The sequence below is a fragment of the Gymnoscopelus braueri genome (assembly GCF_963280865.1).
Source record: "Gymnoscopelus braueri genome assembly, chromosome: 10".
Lineage (NCBI taxonomy): Eukaryota > Metazoa > Chordata > Actinopteri > Myctophiformes > Myctophidae > Gymnoscopelus > Gymnoscopelus braueri.
The window spans coordinates 16368227-16382254 of record NC_137611.1 but is presented as its reverse complement, the minus strand read 5'-3'; the positions used below and the strand labels follow the sequence as shown (position 1 = coordinate 16382254).

The 14028-nt window shown below is 43.1% G+C and overlaps 2 protein-coding genes across 2 annotated transcripts in view; one reads left to right on the top strand and one right to left on the bottom strand.

Annotated features, from left to right (window-relative positions):
• LOC308093389 (telomerase protein component 1-like) overlaps nucleotides 1-14028 on the bottom strand; it is a 120263-nt gene that overhangs the window by 92568 nt on the left and 13667 nt on the right. The window lies entirely within an intron of this gene.
• The window catches only part of tep1 (telomerase-associated protein 1), a 50436-nt gene that overhangs the window by 32547 nt on the left and 3861 nt on the right, over nucleotides 1-14028 (top strand). Inside the window, exons 36-52 of the mRNA XM_080439226.1 lie at nucleotides 87-211; nucleotides 320-419; nucleotides 1973-2128; nucleotides 2718-2930; nucleotides 4072-4128; nucleotides 4294-4420; nucleotides 4573-4845; nucleotides 5050-5216; nucleotides 5790-5897; nucleotides 6364-6468; nucleotides 6761-6890; nucleotides 7590-7757; nucleotides 8676-8767; nucleotides 9523-9649; nucleotides 9872-10002; nucleotides 12348-12469; nucleotides 12958-13098. Coding sequence (XP_080295352.1) covers nucleotides 87-211; nucleotides 320-419; nucleotides 1973-2128; nucleotides 2718-2930; nucleotides 4072-4128; nucleotides 4294-4420; nucleotides 4573-4845; nucleotides 5050-5216; nucleotides 5790-5897; nucleotides 6364-6468; nucleotides 6761-6890; nucleotides 7590-7757; nucleotides 8676-8767; nucleotides 9523-9649; nucleotides 9872-10002; nucleotides 12348-12469; nucleotides 12958-13098 — 2342 coding nt within the window. The remainder of the gene's footprint in view (nucleotides 1-86; nucleotides 212-319; nucleotides 420-1972; nucleotides 2129-2717; nucleotides 2931-4071; nucleotides 4129-4293; nucleotides 4421-4572; nucleotides 4846-5049; nucleotides 5217-5789; nucleotides 5898-6363; nucleotides 6469-6760; nucleotides 6891-7589; nucleotides 7758-8675; nucleotides 8768-9522; nucleotides 9650-9871; nucleotides 10003-12347; nucleotides 12470-12957; nucleotides 13099-14028) is intronic.

Sequence of the window (14028 nt, the reverse complement as noted above, 5' to 3'; positions counted from 1 at the left end):
GAATTGGCATAACGACTAAATTGGGAGAAGATTAAAAAAAGATCATGAAAAAAAATCCAATCAACAATCTTCTTTCCTGTGAGCAGGAAGTGAAGTCACTGGTGAGCAGCTGTGACGGAATCACTAGCTGTGTCTTCTTAAGGGCGGGGCTTCTCTCTACGACCTCGTTTGATGGACGCATTGAGCTGTGGGACACTGACAATGGCTGCAGGTGGGAGTTTATACTAATAATTATTGTAACATATCTATATCAGAGGCGAGTATCACCAATTAAACTATTATATTCATTGACTGGATTGCTTGTTGCTTGTCTTCACAGGACTGGTCTAATTGACGCCCACTCCAACACGATAACAGGAAGTGATGTCACCGCAGACAGGAAGCACCTGGCAACCGTGTCCCTGGACTTCACACTGAAAGTTAGTTAATTTAAATGACAGTACTTGTACCACAAATCCCGAAGAGCATTGCCTCCATTTCCATCATGGAAATATTATATTACATATTATCTGTCTATATATTATACCAGGGGTGGGCAACTTTGATGATGGAGAGGGCCACTATATTTCCACACTCACTCCAGAAGGCCACATTGCATATACTGTTGGGCAGACACCTCTTATGTCTGTATTTTAACTTTTTTCGTAAATTAATGCCGTACTTCGACCATTTTATGTCACGAAAAATTCTCAAAAATAGCCGATCTACAAGCTCAAAACGCGTCGCACTGCGACGCGTTTTGAGCTTGTAGATCTGCTATTTTTGCTATTCTTGAATTGGAATCCTGAAAAGTAACATTTTTATTTAATTTCAAATGCATTTAGTTATACTTATGTTAACTAAATACATAAAATAAAATGTTATACTAGTCATTAAGCTACTAATATATATGTCACAGGGAGATTGAAGAACCAGGACGATTGAAGACAGAGCGCTCGTTTTTAGGCACGGGGCTTCGGGGCGAGGCGGGGCTTTGATGCGACGCGGACCTGTCTGTTGTTGTTCCCCCCCACGTAGCAACCAGGAAGCTACGCTAGGGGAACGCTGAACACGCGTTCACACCTATACCTCTATGGTTCACACGCACGTGTCACGTGATAATAGTTATTGTCCATGACGGAGGCGCACCGACTCAGCAGAGCTTGAGGCCGAGGAGGCGCGCCCTCGCGCCTCCAGGCGCGAGTGCCCGCGCTGACCGGCCGATGCTCTGATGAGTCGAATCAGCGCCGTCCGAGTTGTGAACCGATAGGGACAGAATAGTTATTTTCGTGTGTGTGTGTGTGTGTGTGTGTGTGTGTGTGTGTGTGCGAGAAACTAAAACAAAAGCCAGAACACAATAAACGTATCTTAACAGTCATGCTTTCAATAAACCAAATTGAAAGCATGCGCGCGTGCGCGTGTGCACGTGCGCGTGTCAGGGAGAAACTAAAACAAAAGCCAGAACACAATACAAGTATCTTAACAGTCATGCTTTCAATAAACCAAATTGAAGAAAAAATCCTGGCTTGCACGTGTGTGTGTGTGTGTGTGTGGACTGTGTGTGTGCACTTTAGTTGGGACGCCTGGCTCGTGGCTCCCTCTAGTGTTGTTTTTAAATTGAACGCATGAGCGTGTGCGCTTGTGCATGCGCGTGTGTGTGTGGTTGCGGCCATATATGTGTGTGCACTTTAGTTGGAAAGCCTGGCTCGTGGCTCCCTCTAGTGCTTTTTCTACAGAATTGCTGGTTGGGTGGTAAAAACAAGCGCGCTTTCTTCAATCGTCCTGGTTCTTCAATCTCCCTGTAACATATTAGACTGAAGTCCTTAAAGCGGGTCATGTTTGCATGTTTGGAATTGTAACAGCTGAAATCAATAATATATCAGTATTCAGATATTAACCTGCGGGCCGCATTAAGTGAAGGTGGGGGCCTTATGTGGCCCCCGGGCCGCTAGTTGCCCATGTTTGTATTATACAATGCTGCTGTGCCCTACAGGTGTGGTCGTCTCCAAAGGGCCAACAGGTGGCAACCCTGCCAAGCACCAGCCCTCTGAACTGTGTGACCTTTGACCCCGAAGGTCACCTTCTAGCTGGGGGATGCTGGAATGGCACTGTGGTTGTCTGGAATTGGCTCCAAAATAAAACATTGACGGTAAGCATGGAATAAATATAGCAACCAGTGGTGGAAAGTAACTAAGCACATTTACTCAAGTACTGTACTTAAGTACAATTTTGAGGTATTTTTTACTTTACTGGAGTATTTCCAATTTGCAGTACTTTTACAAAGGCAAATATTATACTTTTACCTTCTCTACAATTATTTGAAAACTTTAGTTGCTTTGTAGATTTTGATTATTATTACAAAACATGGAATAACCACTTCCGTTTCAAGAAGCAGCCTTGGTCTCCGGTCACCACTATGGTCTTTTTAGTTTTTACACACTGCGTTATCGCAACACACTATGCCATTGTCATTCTCCGCTCGTCGTATGACCCGAGAGGGTGCCAGATGTCCTTAAACAAGTGCTCCCAATGTGAGTGGGAGACCGTGAGAGACGAGTCTTTGACTTCCCTTCCATGCTCCCTTTGAATACACAGATCAAGCTAAAACAAGACGTTTATTCATTGCCTTGGACTTTTAGTTTGCCAGACAAGAGCTTCAGCGATAATGCTTAAAATCTAAAACTGTGTTCTTGTTCTTGTCGTCCATCTCTTCCTACACCTGCCCCCCCCCCCCCCAGTCCCTCTCTGGTCACCAGGGGTCCGTGCGCTGCCTCTCCTTCTCAAGCTCCTCCTCCATGCTGTGTGCTGGAACTATTTCCGGGGAGGTGAGGCTGTGGTCAGTGCCAACGTCCGCCTGTGTGGGGCGCTTTCAGGCTCACTGGGGAGCCACAGAGGCACTCTCCTTCCTGGATGGAGGAACCAGGCTGCTGACTGCCGGCTCTGACTTTAAGGTGAGGCTTTACACGTACGCACGCACGCACGCACGCACGCACACACACACACACACACACACACACACACACACACACACACACATGCACTCCCTCAGCAAGCTCCACAGACAGAGCCCCTTTTTTTTCTGTTAACACATCCACCGCCAGAGGTTAATCTCATAATGTACTCACCAGTGCCAAGGTGTTTTTGTTGTTTTTTTGTTTTTTTCATGTCGCCATAGATCTTGTTAAAATCCTTAAGATTGAGCCGTGAACGGTCTGTTTACATCCGCGAGATCTCCTTGTATCTCCCAGTGAAAACCACGTGTCAAACGGGGCATCCATGTTTGAGTTAGAGCGGATTACGTTAAACAGTGAAATGCGAGGAGAAAAAACTACAGGAAGAGAATTGAGTTTCAGTTTCGTCTGTAGAATGGGAGCGGGCGTGATCGTCGAAACCGGATCCCAAATAATTCTATTTCCTGTCATCAAACCGGAAACGGAAGTGGATCAAAAAAATTCCGAAAGTGCACCCGGACCGCGCATGCGCGAAAAGACCGCAGCCCGTAGGACTACGGGCTCGGCGCTTAACCGTTGGATTTAACGGCCCGTAGAACTACGGGCCCGGCGGTAAAGGTGTTAATATATCTATTATTTCTCTTCTGTAAATATATACTGTATCTATTGCTTTTAGTGTTGTAGCTGTTGTAGCCCTGTAAACTTCGCTCAAAGCAGTAGGTGCTGGTTTTCTCCACAGTTCGCTTGAACTGTGGAGATATTCAATTAATTTAGATTTCCCCAGACATATCAGCTGAGATCTCTGATCATCTGGCTACACGAGACTACATGTTCATGTGATTAAGAGTAGCTCCACTCACACAGTGCAGAAAACTAGTGTTGCACTGGCCTCTACAGGTCGAAACTTTCAACTAGGTTGTACTGCTGGGCTCACCTGACCACCACACCCCTATTGTGATGTAATAGTACTTACTTGTTTAGCCACTGACGCCTGAGTAAAAACAGGTACTATTACATTATAACATATGTTTAATCTTGGACATATGCTTTGCTCATTTATATATTTATACTTTACATGTTGTTTATTGAGACCACACCACTCTCTCTTTGGGATGACAATGCCTTGTCTCTTCTATCACAGCTCCAGCTATGGTCAGGGGGACTCGGCCGTTCAGTGGCCAAGTTCATTGAAGACGAGGTACTGTAATCTCCCGAATGATCTTTGACTTCATAAAATCAATTATTGAATTTTCCTTCCAAAACTACTGTATCTATATATGAATTACCCAGAACTAACATCGAGTTGTGTTTTATATAAAATCTTTGTATGCTAAGTATGCTAGTGTTCTTTTTGTATGACCAGGACCAGGAGCCTCCTGCAAAGAAACTCAGGAGCTCGGCGCCCGCGGCTCTGTGTACGGCCTCAACCGCACATTGCATCGCTGTTGGTTACCATGGAGACGGACTAAAGCTCTTCAACCTCAAATCAGGTGTGTTAGAGCACGTTCATTTCAGCGGACATGGCACTAAAACCTGCACTAAAACCTGCGCTCTATTGAACAGAGCATAACACCAGTCTTTCACAGAAAGAAACATGATGCCTTACAAAAGATCATGATCAGCAAAGTGTGCGTTATTTCAGCGGAGAGGATATGGGCCAGTGTGGACCTCCATGTGTCCATCCTGTGCCTGACGTGGCTGGCTGCGAACGCAAAGGCGAAGGTTCCTGGGAACACCGAGGCGAAGGTTCCTGAGCTGCTGGTGTCTGGTGGAGGGGACAAGTCACTGAGGGTCTGGATGACCAGAAGAGAGGAGGAGACGCTGGTAGGCCTAGAGTTAGTAGGAAAGATTCAGATGCAGCAAGGCCCCATCCTGGCTCTCGCCCAAAACTCCAGATACCTGGCCTCTGCCTCTGGTGAGTATTGATGGAGATAAAGTGGTCAATTAAAAAAATTGCAATTACAAAAAATCTTGGTCAACATCAAAAAGGAAGATAATTATGTCCACCTGCTTGGGGGGCTTTCACGTAGGAACTGGTTGGGGGGGGGGGTGTACCAACTATAAACTACATTAAATAGTTTTGTGTTTGCTTACCAACTCTACTTTTTCTGTCATTCAGATGACTTCACCATCGCTCTGTGGTCCTTGGAGGACCTGAGGAACGTGACCCCTGACACCTGGGTTGACCCCACTGCTGCCTGTGTGCTACGGGGTCACAGTGGAGGGGTCACCTGCTTGGCTTTTAGCCCTGATGGTCTGGAACTACTCTCTGGTGGAAAAGATCAGGTACTGTATGTGTGGGTTTGTGTGTATGTGTGCAACCTGATCCAACCAGGGCTGTCACGAACATGACATTTTGGAAACATAAATTGGAACATATAAATAAAAAAATACATTTCTGTTTACCTTTTTTTGTTGTTGATTGATTGAACATTTTATTAGTATACAAAGCCCATTACTGACATACAAATAAATTACTGATATGGTAATGACAGGTACCAGTAATCAAAATGATGTACTATGTATTATGGTCAGAACAGGTATAAACCATCCACAGCCACATGGTCCTCACTGGCTGGGTAGATTCCGGGAAGGGAACAACGAACATGTTGACATTATCGGGGCGCAACAAGATGACGCCATTAAAAGAGCGTCGACAACATGAAAATATGCCATTTCTGTTTCGTTTTATCCAGCTGTTTTCATACAGACGAATGGAAACAATTCTAACGATAATGTGAAATTATTGCAATCAATTCAAATAATCAGACGATTATGTCGTAAATGTGATAGGCTGCCGCCTACAGTACCTGCAACGGTGGGTGGCCATGAGTGCATCATGGAATGTGTTTATTTCAGGCTCTGATGGTGTGGGATGTAAGCTCATCTCCAGCAGTTCTCTCCAAGTCTCTCCCTCACTCTCACAGAGACTGGATCACTGGCTGCGTCTGGACCTCACGCTGTGTGGTGAGGACTCCCTTACAGAACATTACATTAGATTACATTACACTAATTTAGCAGTCGCTTTTAATAAGTGCATTCAACATAGGTAGGCAAGAAAACTACTAATCACCAGAAGTCATACGTGCATTCTCTTCTAAAACAAGCAACTAAGAGCATACCTAGCATTAAGGTAAAAAGTGCAATATATCAGCTACCTACTTTCTTAAACGGATACAGACCAGAACACACACACTGGGTTTCACTCTACTCCAAGAGTTAATTAAAAAAGAAAAATAAATAATAATAAAATGTTCTTGTGTTGTGGAACTTGTGGTGTCACTTTTGTGTGATTTATCACAAAATATAAAAAAATAAAATAGTTATTATTTGAAGATGTGAAACATAAGTGAAACATAAGTGGTGTAAACAGAAGTGAACCTTAACGACTTTCTCCCCACATTGTTTTCTATGTGCATTATCTCTATCCCAGGTGAGCTCCTCCAATGATGGCAGGCTGCTTGTATGGGACCTGCAAGCAGGCCAGAGTCTCAGGGAGATCTCCTGGAAATGTCCCCTCATCTCTGTCTGCTGTCTGGTGAGCGGACGTCACAGTCCATTAATACATTGGATAGGGGGGGAATATTCAAGACTCAAGATTTGTGTAAAATCATTTGGTTTTGCATTGTAGCAACAATAACAAAGAAATAATTAAGAATAGCAACAGTGATATGTAGAAGCCAGGTAAAGCAAAGTATGTACATTCACTCTGTTACTGTCAACATGAAATGGTTAAGAACCACACACATAAACAATAGTAGGAACCATTTTTGTGTGTGTGTGTGTGTGTGTGTGTGTGTGTGTGTGTGTGTGTGTGTTTGTGTGTGCAGGAGGAGTATGTGATGGCAGGCAGTGTGGAGGGTTCTCTGCATGTGTGGAAGTGGGACACTGGCATGGAGATCAGCCACATCTCTGCCCACCGGCAGCGCCTTCACCACTGTTCTATTATTCCTCCTAAAGGTATGCCTCCATTGAGGACAACCTGTGGCTGTGCCTTATGGAATCAGATCACTGCCATTACTCCTAACTTAAAATAAAGGTTTCAAAAGCTTGACAAATTATTTGCAAGACTGAAAACTCGCTTTGAATCTTTGAAAAAAAGTTTTTAATCTTTGAAAAAAGATCCTGCTATAACAGGACGATTCACGTTTTGGCCTGTAACTCTTGAACCGTAGGTCATACAATAAAAATTCTTTACCCTTGGATTTCTTGGATTATTACGGAACACCCCAAATTTACTCCTGACAATTTGCGTTTTCGTGTTGCGTTTTCGTTGCATAACACAGTTTTTGTTGATACTCCTACCAATTTTGTCCAAACCTCACCCAAATTGGTACACATTATCCCTGACGTCATGTTATCAAGATGTATCTGAAAGGCAATCATAGTCAAATAAAATGGAATTTGAAAACCTGACAAAGTTTTCAGGAGGGTCACGTTTGCACATAATGCCACAAGCATTGCTGGACTCATCAGTGAGAACATTTGAACACACACTCCCAGTAGGCCAAGGAAGAACCTCCATTCAAAAGTATTCAGATTATCCTGGAATAGCGCCACCATGAGGTCAATTTTAGCTACCTGGCCTGGTGGAGACCTGCTCCATGGAGTTTTTATACTAAATTCATACTGATGCATTTCTCATGTTTTGTTTGCCAGATCCTTGCATGCAGGAGTTGCTGCACCCTGGTGTTGTTTGTGACGGCTGTGGGGGAAGCATTTTTGGGATCAGGCATAAGTGTACAGTGTGTGACGACTATGACCTGTGCTCTGGCTGTCAGTCCACTGGGCTTCATGAGGAACACTGTCTGAGGGCCATCCAGCATGGTAAACTTCCGAAACTTTCTAGGTGCACTTAGATGGCCAATCCAAGGGACTCTTCTTATTGGTCGATATTTGCCCCAAACGTGGACAGAGATGCGCACAACACGTCGCGTTGTGAGCTTGTAGATCTGCTATTTTCTTTTTACTATAATTTTTATACCGCGATTTTGTAACCCTTATTTTTTTCACCCGGTGCCAATTTCTAAGTGATCCTGGGCTCTACACTCCCCTCACCAGCCTAGGGAGGTCAGGGCCGAGCTCATGCCTCCTTCAATGCATGAGAGCCAACTGACCTTCTTGTCACCTGACGGGGGGGAGTTTCCCTGGTTGGACGTAGCGCGTGGAAGGAACACGTTATTCCAACCAGTTCCCTTCTCCTCCATCAGGCGCCCCGGCTGTCATGGGGGAGGCGGTATAGCGACTAGGATTACTACATTTTTTTGTGAGGGTATTAACTACCCTGAGAGACACGGGGAGAACATGCAAACTCCACACAGAGTAGGCTCTTTCGCCAACCCCACCTAGGGTATGGGCGCTGATGACACGGGGGAGAAGACACGCCCCAAGCGCCCACAGCGTCCCCGGTGGGAATCGAACCCAGGACCTTCTAGCTGTGAGGCGACAGCGCTACCGACTGCGCCACCGTGCCCCCAGATCTGCTATTTTCAAAAGATTTTTATACATTTTGAAAACTTGAAACTTGAAACTTGAAATTCTGCATAATGAGTACTTTTACTTTTGGTACTTTAAGTACGTTTTGACACCAATACCTTACTTATACTTTTACTCAAGTAAATTTGGAATTCCGAACTTTTACTTGTAACAGAGTATTTCTACATTGCAGTATTGATACTTTTACTTAAGTAAAACATTTGAGTATTTTTTTCCACCACTGACATTTGCATTGATAACGTGTTACAGACGACGATGACAGCGCAGAAGTCATAGCGGAGGACATGATCGTTGCCACTGCATCTGATGATGGGACAGTGGAGCTTTGGAAGCCCTTTCAGGTACAGTAAACGTGTCCTGGTTCAATGAGGGAACTGCAGTTTAAATATGATATTCATATGAACACAGTAAAACGAGCATTAAGCATACTGTACATAAATATGTTTTTTTATGGCGTGGCTCTGCTGGGTCAGTCTGTGTGTCTTCGTGTTTGATTGATTGATTGATTGATTGAACTTTTTATTAGGCAAAAAGAATGTGAAACATCACAATTACATTAATAATACTTTTGACTAAAAGGTCCGTCCAAAAAAGTCCTTGTGGACTTGTTTCCGTTGAGGTCCTTGATATTCATTTCATAGACATATAGTAGCAACCAAACAGTTCAAATATCAACATAAAAATACAGGGAAGAATAACAAACAAAAAAAGCATGAACAAAAACAAAAACAAAAAATATGTAAAAAAAAATGGGGGGGGGGGGGGTCGACTGTCTACCGGGAAACTGGTACTACCTCCTCTTTTGGCCTCCAGAAAGATGAGTTTTTAGGGCTGTTTTAAATGAGCCCAGCGAACTGCATTTTTTTGAGGGATGGGCTTAGACTATTCCATACCTTGGTGGCCGTGCTGTAGAAGGAGAATTTGCCCATGTTTGTTTTATGGGTGGATGGTACCAGATAGATTTTTACGCTCCCTCTAGTTTCGTGACTGTGGGTGTCACAGGTGTTTCCTGGTTGGCAAATCTGAATTGCCGAATCTGTGTTGCCAAATTGACTGAGTGTGTATGTACCTTATGTGTGTATGTACTGTCCTGTAGGTGGAACACTTCAGTACGTTCCAAGATCACAGTGGATCAATCTATGGAATGGTGACCAAGGACAGAGTCCCAGAATTCCTCTCTGTGTCTGAGGACGGTTCACTGAGGTGCTGGACATGGTCTAAAGGTAATACATTACTGTATGTCACAGTCTAACATTATGTCTATGTCCATTATGCCATTTTGTTTCCGCATTCCTTCTGCTGCAAACCCTAGTTCCCTGCCTTTTGAATGCAATTGTGCTAGAGTCTAGACTATATTTAAAATTCTCTGTATTGAACTGTGAACTGTGAAGGGGATGTGTTTCATTCAGTAATGTCTCACTCTGTATTGCGTCCTGTGTTTCCAGAGATCCCTCCCAGTCTGAAAGGTAATGTCACAGCCGTGTGCTACTATCAGACAGACACCCTGCTGCTGGCTGGCTATGAATCTGGCCTGCTGGAAATATGGCAGCACAACACTGTGATTGGCCAAGAGCAGGTAATGTGATGTATTACCTGGATACCTGCACACATAACATAATGTAACGCGTTGTCAGCTTGTAGATCTATTTTCGGCTTTAGGGATCGAATGACCAAAAATGTTGCGTGTCAATAACTGAAGTATGAATACATACAAATATTTTTATTTGCCATCAGGCATGCATGAATTTGACTACAGTATATTATATTGGTGTTTAACATGTTTACACAGATTTAGGATAAGAAAGAGTATAGTGTAGGACAATATACTGAAGCAGATATAGATTGGACAACACTGTGTATTAGGGGTGTCACGATACGCCTAATCCACGATTCGATTCGACTTTCGATTTTAAGGTCACGATTCGATTCGATTTTCGATACATTTTTTTAAAACATCATTTTTTTTCAGCTTTGAGGGCTATATGATTATTAATTTAGGCTATTGTCTTGATTTGTAAAGAAAAACACATGTTTCTCAATAAGTCCCTTTCATTTGAATAATATCAAATGAGAATGAGAATAACAAAAAAGGGTTTTATGCCCTAACAACAACTGTCATTTTCAGATTCTTCTTTAAGATGAGTTAACAACAACATTCTTGTGAAGCTTCAAGCTCTAGTCTATAACTAAATAAAATCTAAATACAAAGTTGAACATGTAAGAAGACAATACAACTGTTATTTGGCTACATGTTCTTAGACTTCTTAAAGTATGTTCACATTGTTTGAACAGGTAAGAGCTTTAACAAACAAGAAATGTGAATAAGCTAAGCCAGGGGTCTTCAACAGGGGGTCCGGGACCCCTCGGGGGTCCTCAGAGTTTCTACAGGGGGTCCACCATATCTTTGTGTGATATGATTTTTTTTTTACCTTAACCCCATCCCTTTTCTGAGGTGAACTTTAGCCAAAAATAGCAGATCTACAAGCTCACGAGTCACAACTGTGAGCTTGTAGATCGGCTATTTTTGGCAAAGAGGTATAGGTGAAGAGAAGACCAAGTAAACAAAAAAAGTTTCATCTGAAACACATTTTTATACAATATAGAGGGGGTCCCTGCTTCATTTCTCTCTCAACTATCCTTGGGCTGAAAACGTTGAAGACCCCTGAGCTAAGCCATACGCATGTGAAGCATAATCGACAAACGGTAGCCGTTTTGTCAACAACGCGTCGGGTGCCCTCATAATTCACTGGGAAGCCAAAATATTGCCAGGCTTTTGACTTAAAGGAAGCGGGAGGGTTTTCCAATTCTTCTGTTTGTGTATCATCATTACCATCGCTGGCTTCAGCAGTGGCCATGGTCAAATGTAACGTAGTAGTACAGACGCAACGCTACAGCGGTCTCTCTCTCTGTCTCTCCTCCAAACTCCTCTGCGGTGTGCACTGTGTGTGGGTTTGTCGTGTCGTCTTTTTTTTTTCTCCCCCGTCGTAAGCACGCATGCGCGATGCACGGAAAAACACAACAGAAGCTCCAGCATGGCTTCACCCGGACGTGCAATCGGATGTGCGCATGCGCGGGATTTTTTTTTAACCCTTGAATCGCGATACGGCTTTTGATTTCGATACACTGTATCGTACGTCATTTTCGGTTCGATTTCGATACGTATCGAGTATCGTGACACCCCTACTGTGTATATACTGTATACACACTTTGCAGCATCAGACCGTGAATATACAGTACTTGTACTGAGGGGAGTGAAACCAGATTAAACTAGAAAAAGTGCTCCTCGGAGCACAGGTCTCTGCCAGGTCAGGTACGTCATTGTGGCCTCCTGGTGGCGCTATAACAGGCCAATGTGAAAAGGGTCGCATTTCTTCCTCGGCCTAGAGGGAATGTGCGTGTGAAGTTTCACGGAAATCGCAAGCTGCGTTCATGATTTGAGGCATTTTGTTCAAAACGTACCAACTTTGGAAGCCAACCTTAGCCAATGAGGATAGAATATGGGAAATCGGACAGATCGGTGTTGATCACATGACTATAGAGATACTGTGTACCAATTGGCATGACGTTTGGATAAAATCTGTAGGAGTAATATCAAAACATGGGTTTCACACAAATCGGCCTCCTGGTGGGGCTATAACAGGCCCATGTGAAAAATTGGGGCCAGAGGTTCTGAATTGGCATCCAGGGAGTGTGTGTGCACAGTTTCGCAGCGACCGGGCCAACGGTGCCGGAGATTAGCTGGTAACGGACGGACAGGACACACGGACGGACACACACACACACGGACGGACAGGGTGCAAAATATACTCTCTCGCCATGCATTTCGGCCTCGCGGAGACAATAATACGATTGATTGGTTGACATTGATAGAGTGTGTGTGTGTGCATGTACTGTAAGTAGATTTGTGTCATCATGTGGCAGGCCTCTGATAGCGGCATCACAGCCATCTGCTCCATGCCTGAAGGACAGTTTGCCGTCGGCTGCAGGAAGCCGTCTGTTAATGTGTGGAAGCTGCAGTGGAACCCTCAACACAGCGCTGTGAGGTAAACACACAGCACTGTCACTAATTGAGTATTTCCAATTTTCAATACTTTTACTTCTACTCCACTAGATCTCAGAGGAAAATATTGTACTTCTACTCCACTACAATCATTTGAAAACTTTAGTTACTAGTTCATTTTAGATTTAGATTGTATTACTAAACATACATTAACCACTTAAGCCCTGTATACATTTCGGCCCTTTGAAATGTCACACATTGTGAGCTTGTAGATCTTCTATTTTCAAATGATTTTTATACATTTGAAAAGTGGGACATTTTGCATTACGAGTATTTTCTACTTTTGGTACTTTAAGTACATTTTGATACCAATACTTTTGTACTTTTACTCAAGTAAATTTTAGATTCCGGACTTCTACCTGTAACAGAGTATTTCTACATTGCAGTATTGGTACTTTTACTTAAGTAAAACATGTGTGTACTTTTTTCCACCACTGATTATTGTTCACGTTGTGGTCCATTTGCTCCTAGCCTGGCGAAGGTATCCACCTACAAACAGACGGAACCAGCGATGCACCTCCACTACATCTCTATCCTGATCGCTGCATTCGAGAGCGGACTCATAGCTAAAGTCTCCAATGATGATGACAACTGGGAGAACACCATCAGCCAGTAAAATAGCCTGCTTTATATATGTTTACTGTGTGTTTTATGTATTGTGATGAGTATCAGGGTTCCCACGGTCATGAAATTCCTGGAGAAAAAATAAAATAAAAATGTTTTCCAAACCTAGAAAAGGTTTGGAATTAATCAAATGTTTTGGAAAATGTTTGGATATAATTTACATAGTATTTTGGCTATTGATTTTGTTCATAAAAACATGTCCCAAAACATGTCTAGCGTTACGTGAAATACGTGTGGCCTAATGTATACAGGACATCACGTGACAAAAAGAAGAGATCTACAAGCTAATAACACGTTGCACTGTGATACGTTGTTAGCTTGTAGATCTGTTATTTTTGTCACGTGACTCCTTTGCTTGAGTCTGTATCGGGGCATTGACAGCGCACTGGTGTAAGAGCCCTGTTTGCACCTACAGTATGATTGCTATAGGCCTGGAAATGCGGTGAGATACTTGAAATACGTTTTGAAAATTCATTGTTAAAAATGTGTGGGAACCCTGGAGTATGTATTGTGTTTTTTTGTGTATGTCCTGCTAGTATCCAAGCTTGAACTTAACCTACCATATCACTTTTTTTTTACAAAGAATGGTCAAGGAGACATAGTTTTGTTTTTTGTTCTGGGTCTTTAAGAACCTGTAAAAAAACTGTCTATGAGAACAACGTGGCTCCAATGTGGATCTCTGACTTCATGTGGCCAGTCTGTGACGTCAGCCATTCATGAGATCATGACATTGGTCGTCTATGACGTATCTATGACGTATCTATGACGTATGACTCCACATTTGGGTAAGATTTCAGCCCGATCAGAGCCCAATTTACTTTCATTATAAGATGATGAAAGAAATCATATTTTGAAACGGGAAAAGAAATGTTTGGGAGATACGTCTTTGACCCTACCCTATACGTGTGCGCAAGAAAT